General features: G+C 53.5%; 1 protein-coding gene across 4 annotated transcripts in view; it reads right to left on the reverse strand.

Annotated features, from left to right (window-relative positions):
- Positions 1 to 12,870, reverse strand: part of COL22A1 (collagen type XXII alpha 1 chain) — a 258,511-nt gene that overhangs the window by 173,811 nt on the left and 71,830 nt on the right. For all 4 annotated transcript variants that reach the window (XM_040494491.1, XM_040494492.1, XM_040494493.1 and 1 more), the window contains exons 8-12: positions 11,407 to 11,487; positions 10,228 to 10,344; positions 6,663 to 6,707; positions 4,263 to 4,325; positions 858 to 896 (exon numbers count right to left, since the gene is read on the reverse strand). In XM_040494491.1, coding sequence (XP_040350425.1) covers positions 858 to 896; positions 4,263 to 4,325; positions 6,663 to 6,707; positions 10,228 to 10,344; positions 11,407 to 11,487 — 345 coding nt within the window. The remainder of the gene's footprint in view (positions 1 to 857; positions 897 to 4,262; positions 4,326 to 6,662; positions 6,708 to 10,227; positions 10,345 to 11,406; positions 11,488 to 12,870) is intronic.

The following is a 12,870-nucleotide window of genomic DNA, read 5'->3' on the forward strand; positions in this document are numbered from 1 at the left end:
CAGCGGTGCATTCTGAGTCCTGCACTCTGGTGAGACATTAGCACAAATGCACGCCTAGAAGTCCTGTGGCTGTCTCCTGGTCGGGGCAAGGCGGGGGGGCATGCAGGTACATTTTTAATGGCTCGTGCGAGTCAACGAATGGCATTTTAGTGCCACCCTGATTTTTATTTCTCCGTATAGACAAACCACTTACAAGAGCTTTCTTCAGAAGGAACCGCAATGTCCAGGATCTGTCGGGCTTTGTTTGTCATGAGGAAGTGAGAGAAGGTGCAACACCCGTATCTGGGGAGAACACGCACGCGCCTCCCTCCCGTCCCCCCAACCGCCCTGCCTGCCTCTCCCGCTGCTCCTCACCATGTCCCCTTGAAACTTCTGCAAGCCTCCTGAGGACTCCTCTGGTCCTTTGGCCTCACACCCATCTGGCACCTGCGACTCAAACTTGCCCAGCGTGTCCGACCGTGCACAGACCTTCCCAAACTGCACACGAGGCCCGAACACGCTCTATTTAACGTCCTCCTTAGTGCTGCTCTTCAAAGCACTTCTGTGGCTCCGTGTCCTGCTCCCTACGGGTGCCAGCAAGCACCCTCTGCTCCTTCACGTGTCAGCCACCCACGTCCTACAGGGATGCTTCCCTCCAACGTGCTCACTCATGCTCGCTGCTGCCGGGAAGCGCTGGCCACTGCACGTGCTCCAACCGCCCAAGTCAGGGGAGGACACACCGAGGCTACTCGCTCCCCTCGGACTCTTACAGACGGCATGACAGTGGACCACCTCTCCCAAACCCAGGCGACCCTCCACACTGTGCTCCCTGGCCAGCTGCACAGCCCCCAGAGGAGCGATAAAAGGGACAGGCTTACCTTTTCACCCTTCTCTCCATGGACAAAAGGCCCCCTGCCCTAGAAAAGGAAAGCAGGAAGCAAAGGTTTACTAGAGAGCATCTCGAGACATGATGTCACACATGGCATCAGCACCCCAGGGTCTCAAAGGGTCAGATGCTTTCCCGTCAGCCCTGCCCAGGAGCTTCCAGAAGAGATGCTAACCCTTACTGAGTGTTGATTTTCGTGGGTATTACCCCATTTGATTTTTCCAACAACCCAATATTATGGTACCATTATTTTTTTTTCCTTGCGAGCTCTACGGAGATATAATCCACCTGCTGTGTAATTCACTGACGTAAAGTGTACCAGTCAATAGTTTTTAGCATATTTACAGAGCTGGGCAACAACCACCATGGTCAACGTTCTAGGATGTTTTCATCAGCTGAGAAAGAAGTCCACACCCACTAGCGGTCACTCCTCGTGTCCTCCCCCTCCCCCCCTCTGTCCTGGGCAAACACGAATCGATTTCATCTCTGTAGGCTGGTCTCCTCTAGACACTTCATATGCATGTAATCCCGTGACACGTGGGTGACAGCTGGCTTCACAGCCAGTGGTGATTTCTTCGCAAAGCGGTTTCAAGGTCCATCCATGCCGTAACATGTGGCAATACTCCAATTTGCTGGTGAATAACATGCCACTGGGTGAGTGTATCACATATCTTATTTATCCATTCATCACATGATGAACATCTGGGTTGTTCTTACTTTTTGGTTATTATGAATAATGCTTCTGTGAGCATTTGTGCACAGGGTTTGTTTGAGCATATGTCTTCATTTCTTTTGAATATATATCTCCAAGTGGGACTGCTGAGTCACGTGGTAATTCTGTTTAACCATTTAAGGACAGCCAGGGTGTTTTCCAAAGCAGCTGTGCCATTTTGGACCAGCAATGTTATGAGGGTCCCAATTTCTCCACCGTCCTGGCGACTGTAGGCGTCACTGGCATCACTAGGGAGGCGCTGAGGTCTCTAACCATCACCGCTGAGTTACCTACTCCTCCCTTCCATTCTGTCACTTGTTGCTTCATGGATTTTGGACTCTTGTTAGGTGCCCGTGTGTTTACAACTGTTATCTATGCTTGAAAGACCGACACTTTTCTCATGATCAAATATCCCTCTTTACTTCCATGAGCTTCGGGTTTTAAAGTCTGTTTTTAGTCTGATATTAGCACGGTCACTCCCAATTTGTAAGTTTTCTATTTTCAGAATATGTATCCCCCATCCTTTTACTTTCAAGCTGTTTGCACCTTTGAATCTCAAGTGTCCGATGTAGACAGGGCAGAGCAGATCTTGTTTTTATGTCCAGCCTGAACATGTTGCATGATTACTGACACACAGTAAAACCTTGGATTGTAACTTGTTCTGCGAGTGTTCCACAAGATGAGCAAACATTTCTAATAAATGTCTGCTTCATAAACGAGTGATGTCTTGCAATACGAGTCAGACGTGATGCCAAGTGTCACATCATCACAACTGAGCCAATGGTTCTCGAAATTCGCTTTGATATACAAGTGCCTTGGATTACAAGCATGTTTCTGGAACAAGCATGTCTCCTATCGTTTTGTTGTTATCTCTTTTTTCCTCCTTTATGACTTTTTTGGCATAAAGTATTTTTTAGTAACATCTTAATTATCTTTAATACCACTTTCACTGCATATTTTTGTTTCATTTCTTAGAGGTTGCTCTTAGGTGTACCAGGCACATCTTACCTTATCATGATCTACTTCAGACTCATACTATTTCCAGTGGGATTTATAAACACATGGCTCCCTACACAGCTCTAGTCCCTCCTGCCCGGACCTTGTGCCATTGTCACCACACCTGTTTGTTAGATGCCCAGTCGGACACGGCCGTGCTGAGCAACTTTGCCCTGGTCACCCCCGCTGCATTCTGGCCTCTGTGATTCCTGAAGGTCAGTCAGCCAATGTTCTTACGGGGCTTCTTTGTACACAGCGACTCATTTCTTTCTCTTGCTGCTTTCAAAAGTTTCTCAGGGCACCCCGGTGGCTCTGTCAGTTGAGCGACCAACTCTCGATTTCAGCTCAGGTGATGATCTCATGGTTTGTGAGATCGAGCCCCAAGTCAGGCTATAGGCTGACAGTGCTGAGCCTGTTTGGGATTCTCTCTCTCTCTCTCTCTGTTTCTCTAAATCAATCAATCAATCAATCAATCAATCAATAAACATTTTTTTTAAAGTTTCTCTTTTAGAATTTTTACTACAATCATTCTGAGACGGGTCTCTTTGTGCTTACCTTGATTCGAGTTCACAGAGCTTCTTGAACAGGTACAATACTGCTTTTCACCATAATTGGAATTTTTTCCACCATTATTTCTTTGAATACGCTTTCTGCTCCCTTATGAGCATTCTGGTCCACTCCGAGGCTCTGCTCATTTTCCGCCTTCCTGGTTCTCTCTAGTCTTCAGATTACATGATCACGATCGATCTGTTTGCAAGAACGTCAGCTCTTTCTGCAGCCAGTTCAGACCTACTGTCAAGACGCTCTACTGATTACCCTTTTCATTTCAGTTCCAATTCCAGCTCTAGAATTTCCATTTGGTTCTTCTTTTTAGCAATTTCTCTTTACTTAGATTCTGGATTTGATGTGATGCTGTCATAACACCTGCCTTTCCTTCTTTAAGAATGATTTCCCTCTGGGGTATGTGGGCGGCTCAGTTGGTTGAGCGTCCAACTTTTGATTTTAGCTCAGGTCATGATCCCAGCATTGTGAGTTCAAGCCCCACGTCGGGCTCTGCATGGACACGTGGAGCCTGCTTGGGATTCTCTCTCTCCCCCCATCTCTCTGCCCCTCCCCTGATCATGCGCTCTCTCTTTCTCTCCCAAAATAAACAACTAAACTTTAAATAAGAGAATGATTTCCCCCTTGCTCTTTAACTACCCCTGTGATGCCTACTTTGTAGGTTTTGTTTGTACATCTGACACCAGTGCCCAGTCACAGGCAGACACTGTTCCCTGCTTCTTTTCCGGGGGCGACAGGGATATCCTGGAGAACCCTACACAGTTCACGTGGATATGAGGGAAGAGGGGCCAGTCAGAAAGGGGAGGTGAGAGGAAAACCAGGAGTGGAAAGATAGCAAAATCATTCCTTAGGGAGGAAAGAGCAGGTGCACTGGCCAGTGAGAAGTGACCAGTTTGGAGACTCCTAGCTGCCCATCTGGGTGCACAGAATCGGTGGGGGGAGGGGTGCAGGTGCAGGATGGGGCTGGGGCCACCTCTGTGGGCCTCCCGTGCCCTGGAGAAGAGCTTGGACTCCATTCCAGGGGCAGTGTCTGGCTCGGTGTCTGGCTCCCACTAGGGACTCGGTGCCTTGTGGCAACATGCACGCTTGGTGGACGCTCCGGGTCTCCCACATCAGCCCCGTACTCACCATGTCACCTTTTTCTCCCTTGGGTCCAGGAGCTCCAGCCAACCCAGTGGCTCCCGTGGCTCCCTGTAGGGGTGGAAACCAGAGAGGAGCACTGGGTCAGGCCCCCCGGCAGGGATCCCCCTGCCCACTTGGCCCCGACTGCCTGGCAGCGGCTGATTTCGTCACTGTCAAAATCGAGCCCCAAGTCAGGCTATAGGCTGACAGTGCTGAGCCTGCTCGGGATTCTCTCTCTCCCTCTGTTTCTCTAAACAAACAAACAAACAAACAAACAAACAAACATTTTTTTAAAAGTTTCTCTTTTAGGAATGAGGCCATGCTTCCCATCCCCGGAGAGGGAGGAAGCATCTACATAATTTCCCCAACCTCTTAATTCCGGAACGAAGGACATTTTGAGAAAGCGAGTGGGTGAAAGCATCACATGTTTGTTCTGGGAATGGCCCAGCCCCCAAGGGAGAGTGAGAAGCACGGATTCAAACTCCTGCTCTGCCGCTGAACGTGAGAGCATCATTACTCTTTGGGCCTCCTCCTCCGTGAAATGGGCATGCAGTCATGAGCTCACACAAGACTGAAAGCAGGAAGGTACTCCGAAACTGCCAGAGGCCAGCCAGGGCCCCCTGATGCCATTTGTATGCCCAGTCTGTGCCCACAAGGTCCTGAGCCCTCCCAGCAGTGCACGAAGACAGGGAGGGCAGGCAGAGGAGGAAACAGTTTGCAAGGGCTGAGTGTGGGAGTGGGACCGCCTCCAACTGTACCAGAAGCCGATCCAAGATGGGCTTGGGTACCCAACACAGGAAGCCTCAACATCCTGTCTTTCTCCTCTCCTGGTATGCAGTTTCACCTGTGTCCACTCCCACCTCACACTTCATACCCTAAGCTACTTTGCTTATACTGTTCCCTTGGCCTGTCATGCCCTTCCCCTGCCTTCTCTTTACCCTGAGAGGCTCCCATGCAGCCTGCTGGACCCACGGGCCTTCTACCCTGGCTCTCCCCACAGGCGATCCCATGCATGCCTCTCTGTTGCCGGCTTGCGAGTGCTGGGGATGCAACTCTCATTCACTGGAACATCCTGCACTAGAACGGGCCTCTTGGCACCTGGGGTCGCCAGACCGTGACTGTTGACCCGACCTGAGCTGCATGTGGGTAAATAAATGGGGCCACTGGGACCCACAGGTTTTTCCTCACAGTCTCAGCCTCAGCCTGGGACAATCTGGCCGGTGAGGCTGAAGCCTCAGGACAGCAAATCAGCTCCGAGGGAGCCATGTGCATCTCCAGGTGGCAGGGCCTGAGTCCTTCCTAGCCTCCCTTCCCCCCGCCTCGTCCTCCCTGCTCAGGTCCCTGCCCAGCCCTGGATCTGTTCAGCCACAGCACAGCACAGCCACTCCATAAACAACACTATTCCAGACAAACGCTCTCCACTTCCTCCCCCGCCCCCCAGACACCTCTGCTCCTTACTTCCATCTGACAATCGAGAGGCTGAGCTTACAGCCCAGGGGTGCCCAGTGAGGCATAAATCCCTGTGTTTCTCCTTGCAAGGACCGCCTGGCACCCTGGGCTGCCCTGAGCTGCTCTCCTTTGGCACCAGGGGAGGGTAGCAGAGCAGAGCAGGTGGGGCGTGTGTGTGTGTGTGTGTGTGTGTGTGTGTGTGTGTGTGACCATGCTCCCCAGCCCAGCAGAGTCAGGGGAGAAAGGAGGCAGGGGGGTAGAGAGAGGGATAGAAGGGGAGGGCATCATCTCTGGGGGTTTCCATGCAGCCCCTCTTTCAAATAGCAGACCAGGTAATGGCCACTGGGTCACACTGACCTCTTCCGCCTGCCTGTGTGACCACAGGCAGTTAGCATCCCTCTGGGTCTGAGCTCTCTGAGACCAGAGAACCACATGAGAAGACAGCCCTGTCCAGCTCTGTAAGTGCTAATAACCCAGGAAGGCGGGGAGCCCCAGAGGCGGCTGCATGAATGAGGAGGGGGCCCCCACGGGGAGGCACTGGGCTTTGAGCAACTCACGAGTCTGGACGATTCGTGCAAAAAAGAGTGTCAGGCAACTTACAGAAAAATATAACAGGCCCATCTAAACAGACTCGGACCAGCCCCACCCCGAAGTTTCTGGAATGCAGCAGCCTAAAAGGACTGACACAAAATTAACCGACCACGGAGAGGTGAGCCCCTCAAATGGGGTCAGGGTCAGGGCCAGGGCTTTCTAAGCCCCCCTCTTCTCACTCAGGTTTTCAGACCGAGACACGGAGGTTGCAGACTCCACACCACCTGCTCGATCCTTCTACCTGAACCATGGTGGAAGCCAACACCGCAGGGCCATCACCTAACATGCCGCTTTTGTGTCTATCTACAGAGCATGGCGAAGGCTTATCTGGGCCCCAAAATGCCCCTGAGCAGTGCCCATACTGACCTTTGGGCCGGGGAGTCCTACGGGACCATCGGACCCCTTCTCGCCCTACAAGAAGAAGGACAAAGAAACCAGTGAGGCTTTGTTGAATTTCCCTCCGTCTGTCCTCACTAGTTATTTATCCCCCCACATGCTCCCAGGCCAGTCTCTGAGTGATCCACCTGTGACCAGCCAGCTGGACAAGGTTTCCTGGGGCTCAGAACCCCTGATCTCAAGCTCAAACTACATGGGATACGTTGGTATCACCCCTATGCAGCCATCAGCGGAATTCAGACAGAGACAAACAAGATCGGCACCCCATGGGCCATGTTTACCCCAGCTAGGCCACCACTTAAGCTAAAAAATCTCGTGTGGCCTGCTAAAGGTTCCTATAGTTATCATTCACCAAGATACCGAAGCAATACATGTCTGTAGCCTAACTCTAAACATTGTTCACTTTATAAAACATATGCTATCTGTTGGGGTGCCTGGGTGGCTCAACTGGTTAAGTGTCCGACTCTTGATTTCGGTTCAGGTCATGATCTCATGGTCTGTGAGATCGAGCCCCGCATCAGGCTCCACGTTGGGCATGAAGCCTGCTTAGGATTCTCCTCTCTCCATCTCTACTCCTCCCTCCCCCACTCATCCTCTCTCTCTCTCTCTCAGAATAAAATGAAATTGAAACAAAATAAAATAAATGCTATTTGTGTAAACGACCTTATTACTAGATTAAAAATTCTGAGCTGTTAAGTTGTGGGTGCCTGTAAATAGCGTCACGCTAAAAACAAACGGAACACGATTCATACAATGGTACGTATGTACATCTCGCCACGTTGACGTATAGGAAGGGACACCATATCCACTTACATTTACGCATGTGTAACACCCATCGCTAAAAATGCCAACGCTGTGTACTTCGCCACTTCAGGAACACGTTTGTTTTTCAACGCATTCACAGATGTCATCTGCACATGCATGGGGGTGAGTAATCTTTTGTGTGTTTGATCTCACGTAGCACCCATTGGAATGCCCGATACACAGTTTACAGGCAACATGTTTGGTTCTAGAGAGGCAAACACGGACCCAAAAGGCACGTTGACCTCGGTGAAGAATGTAAGTGTTCTGTAAACTGACTCAAAGACTCAAAGGGCTGGAAGCCAAGTCTTCCCGTGGCCCTTGTCCGAGTTCGGCCTCCCAGGAGAGAATGCTTACATCTCCTTGGCCCCGGGCACCCTATCTTCTACAGTATTAAAGATGGCGATCCAGAGGCCACCCCTATTTCATGACGTGGCTGTTGAAGCTCTTCCATGTGGCCTCTTCTTGGGGGAGGGAGAAGAGCCCCCCTTCCCGCCACCTGTGTGTGGGAAGCAGCCTGCTGGCGAGCCCCCCAGGCCGGGAGCACCTCAGCGCTCCCGGGCTCCACAGCACGCTGGAGCACTTCGGAGGACCATGCACTATGTGTCTTAAAATGTCGGTGCTCAGCACAAGTGGGTGCTTACTGTTTACTGTCAAAAATAAGGCATGGGTGAGTGAATCCGGGAATGGACTCCTGGGTGACGCCACCAGAATTGGAGGCTGAGAATGTGTAAGGTGAAAGATAATCTTGAAGAGGAAAGACCTTGTCCTGCGGCAAGAGATGGTGTGTTCCTTTGTCCCTCCCTCCCAGCTCTCCAGCTGCCATCGGCCTGTTATCCTCACACCTGATCCTCCTGTCCCTCAGTTCCACCACTATTTAATAAAATCAGGCTATATACATCAGTGACTGAAAACACAGCTATGTCAAGATTGAATCTTTGCCATCTGAAACCTACCTGATGGAAGTGAAGATGGGTAGAGGTTTTTAATCCAAATGTGATCATTATTAGGGTAGATGGAAGCACAGGGAGGGGAATGGCTCACAGGGTCTTGAAAATAGCAGGTGCTGAATAAATAGCTATTGCAGGGGTACCCGGTGGATGATGGAAGGAAGGGAGGGAAGGCTACAGGGAGGGAGAAGGGAATTCACATAGACGACAGCATGCTCAGAAAGGATTCCCTGGGGACATCTTGAGAGAAGAAAAGGCATGAGCCAGATAAAGGAGGGGGGGGGTGGTCCACGCAAATGCCAGAAGACAAGAATGGTCATGATCCCTGCGAGGAATCCTGGAAATTGGGAGAGCAGAGTGGAGAGAAATGGGGCTAGAAAGGCCACAGGGGACCTGCCTCAGCCACGCAGTGTGGGGAGGGGTGGGAGGGGAGCAGGAGGGGGAGGCCTGCTTGACCCCAGACTTCCCTCCCACAGGTCCATGCCAGGGACCACGAGGGCCCCGGGGGGACATGTTCAGGGCACAGCTGGGCTCGGGGGAAAAATCTGGACTGGGCAGAACTGGCTCTGGCCTCCCTCCCTGCAGTCTGTGTGCAGCTGATGGTCACCCAAGCCCCACACGTGGTAGCCTCTCACTCGGGGTTCTTAACCAAAAGCCAGGGCCAGGTGAGGGGCGGCTGTCCAGCCCTGTGTGCTCCCCCTCGCCCCCTGCCCGACGTCTCCCATCCTAACCCAGCGGGCACCGGGCCAAGGTGCCTCCACTTTCACCCCCTGCCCGGAAAAAGCCTCAGCTCCCGGCAAGGCTGAGCTGGCTCCTTTCAGCAAGTCGGGCCAGCGTTTGCCAGCCTCACCTGATGAGAGCTCCTGGGGGCTCCCTGTCTCCCCAGGTCTGGCTCTCCAGGGAGAACGAAGGGAGGGAAGGTGTGATGGAGAAGGAGGAGGGGAGGGAGAGAAGGAGGGAGTCTGCCTGCCAGCACATGTGTACTGAAAGTATGTCCATTCCTGCGAACCTGACCGTGATTTCACATTTCTTTCCGTCTGCCTCGTCCCCTGCAAAGTCACCGACACCTCGGGGATGCTGGCCCCGAGCTGAGGGTGGATGTAGCAGGGGATGTAACTGCAGGCCGTAGGGCAAGGCCCTGGGCTACGGGCCCCGCAGAACCTCGCGGGGACCTTCCCCAGCACAGTACTGCTTTTTGTCATCCTCAGGTGTTTGGTTAAGTTCTTCTGCTCAAACAGTGGAAAATGTTGGCGTTTCGTTTTTTTGTGTTTTCATTTTTGTTGTGTCTTATCAAAAAGGCCACCGGTCTACAGAAAAACGGAAGAGGTGAAGGCCTTGGGCACCGGAGGAGACCTTTAATCCAGGCTAGCGGATGGTGCTGGTGGTGTTCATAGAAACACTCTGTTTGTAAATCAGAAGCAAAGTAGATAAAACTCTCCTTATATGCTGCCTACTCTGAACCTCATTCGCAAACCAGATCTGGTTTGATTACTTGCATGTGAGTGGAGAGGGCACCAGCAGGAGCCAAGAAAAACCTCAGGAATACAGTTAAATCCAGGAAAACCTTAACGGGTCTGAGAGCTCCCATCCTCATGAGCTGGAACATCAACACACAAGAGTCCAAGGAACAAGAAGGGCTCCCTCAGCACCTGGGGCCATCCGCCCTGGCCGACCTCGTGCATGATGGGAAATTCCCACCTCCGCCATTGCTCGTGGTGACCACCCTGCCCCGCTCAGCCCTGGGGGCTCTGGGCTGGGGGCTGAGGGTCAAACGGGGAGGGTACCTTTTCTCCAGCCGGGCAGGAGCAGTTGATGGTCTTCAAAAACCCGATTTGTTCACTGCCCACGGTGGGAGGCCGCTGGGGCAGGGGCGAAGGCTCTGTTAGCATAGTCACCTGGCACTGAAAGGAAATCCCAGTGGGTTAGAACCTGGCTCTTGACTCTGCACAGAGCCCCGGCAGGGGAGCACGCAACGGGAGCCAGGAACCCAAGGAGCCTGCACTTGAGGGGTGGGGGGGGGGGGTCGGGTCATGTCTGGCCGCAAGTCCTGGGCTCCTGAGATCTTGGAGTCAGAAGGGCCTGGGCCGACCTGCTCTCAGCCGCTGGCCTCTCAGCAACTGCAGGCACCGCTAACACCTCTGAGCCTCAGTGTTACATTCTGCAGAATGGGGGTAAGGGTGTGTCTATCTTGATGCACAATGAGGAGTCAGTGGGACAGCTCAGTGTCTGACCCCCAGCAGGTGCTTGGTAATGTCCTCTTTCCCTACCACCACCTCTACCCCTCCCACCTCTCTGCTCTCATGGACCCTTACCTGACCTCCTTCTCTTCCCTCCATCCAGAGTCAGGCCTGTGTGACTCTAAACCCTGAGCGCTGGCGGCTTCCATCACCACGTCCAGAGCACGGGGCCCACTGAGCACCGTGTGAGGACCTCAGCCCTCAGCCCTGGGAACAGGCCCTGTCACTAAGCCCGCCCTCCAAGCAGCCTTGGGACCGGGTTTTGCTAGAGAGGTTGGAGAGAGAGAGCCTGGAAGGGGGCAGAAGTGGAGAGGTCCCAGGGGGAGGCTGACCTGCCTGGAGGGTCTGTCTTGAACTTCCCAGTCCTGCCTGCGAGCTGCCTCCTCCCCTCTGCCGACCAGACCAAGGTGCCTCGGTCTCCCCTGCTCTGATCACGGGTCAGTCCCTCCCACGGCCATGCTACCAGCCTCTGTCTGTTCTCCCTGCAGCTGGGCCCCAGCACTCGGCCTGCAGCCTGAGGGCACTGACTGAGGCCAGGACCACTGCAGCTCCACCGGGGGCCTGCATGACTCCCAACCCACACCCCGGGTGCCCAGGAAACGGAGCCCTTTCAGGCCACATTCTGAAGGTGGGCACACCCCGGCCCCTGGATGCCGGTTCCTAGGCCCTGGACACCCCTGTCCCTCTGAGTTTCCTCTGCTCCTCTGCGTGCAGGAGTCTGCTCACCGGGCCTGAGGGGATGTCACAGCAAGTCTCCAATTCCGCGTGTCGGGAGTCACAGTAAATCACAATCCGCTGCAGGTCAAACTGGAAAGGATAACGAGGATGGGGGTGAGTCCCAGGGGACTTAGCAGCCCGAAGCCCCCATGGTTCCAGCAGGCCCCACCTCCTCCTCGGGGTCCCTTCTGGTCTGACCCGGGCCACCCCCCGCCCTGGGCTGAGCTCCAGGGGGAGCCTATGTGTCACCTACTTGCGCGCCCTTCTAGAAGTGACAGCCCCAAGTGCAAGGAGGTTGGAGGCTGCAGGTTAGGCTCCCTGTCACACACCACCTCCCGCCCCCCGTCACTGCCAGCGCATTTATTTAGAGCTCCTTTCAGGGCGCTCTCACCGCGGTCTCTGGAAGCCTCTGAAAGTACCTCACGCCCAACCCACATGGCATCTCCACGCGGCTGCGCAAGTCAACTTTGTACAGTAAATGTGCCTCCATCACCCCCTTTAACACCGCAGACCCTCAACACAACTTACAAGGGTTTTGGTGTGCAGCATGCACACACATTTGCACCCACACACCCACACATGCACACACACACACGGACACATACACACGTCTGCACCCACACAATATACACATGCATGCACAGATGAACACACACACGTGCACGCAGGCACACATATGCGTCTGCACACACACCCATACAACACACATGTGCAAGCATGTGCAATATGCACACATGCACACACACATCCACATGCACACACCCACACAACACACACATGTGATGCACACATAACACGTGTATATGTGCACACGCACACACAGGCCCACACAGGCCCACGCATACACACGTGCACACACAGTCTGCACAGAAAGCCTGGGCCTTCTCTGGGACGCTTGGGTCCCCCAGCACCTGGCTCTGCCTGCTTTTCCAGGGGTGCTTCCCCTCACTCCGCACTCACATCCCACAGCACCCAACCTCCTGGCTTCCCACATCCGTGCGTTTACACGGGGTCCCTAATCTAGGAAACTCCCTGAAAACCCAGCGAACTCCTAGTCACCTCCCCAAACCATGCTGCCCTCACCTCCACAAGTGCCACCTGAGTGCAGGCCCCATCGCCTGTCACTTTATGTCCCCTGCCGCGAAACGTCTTTGTGCACGTTTCTTAGTTTACTTTTCAAAACCTGCTTCCCTGCCAGCACGTAGACCCCGTGAGGCATCTCTTCTCCCCTGTCTTCCGCTGGATCCCCAACACCAGAACCGTTTCTGGCACCCGGCAGAGTCCCAGAGGCCCAGAATGAATGGTTGGAAGGATGCATGGGTGTATGCACACACATCTGTTGAGGGAACTTGAGCCGAACCAGCGAATAGAGGGATGCTTATTTTACTAAACATGGGTGCTACGTGCCCCTGGCCTTGTGCCTCCCTTTACCCTCCTCTGGCTGGCCTATGCTGCAGCTGGAGGGCTCCAGCG

Source organism: Herpailurus yagouaroundi, unplaced genomic scaffold (genome assembly GCF_014898765.1).
Source record: "Herpailurus yagouaroundi ecotype Mexico unplaced genomic scaffold, PumYag 186, whole genome shotgun sequence".
Classification (NCBI taxonomy): Eukaryota; Metazoa; Chordata; class Mammalia; order Carnivora; family Felidae; genus Herpailurus; species Herpailurus yagouaroundi.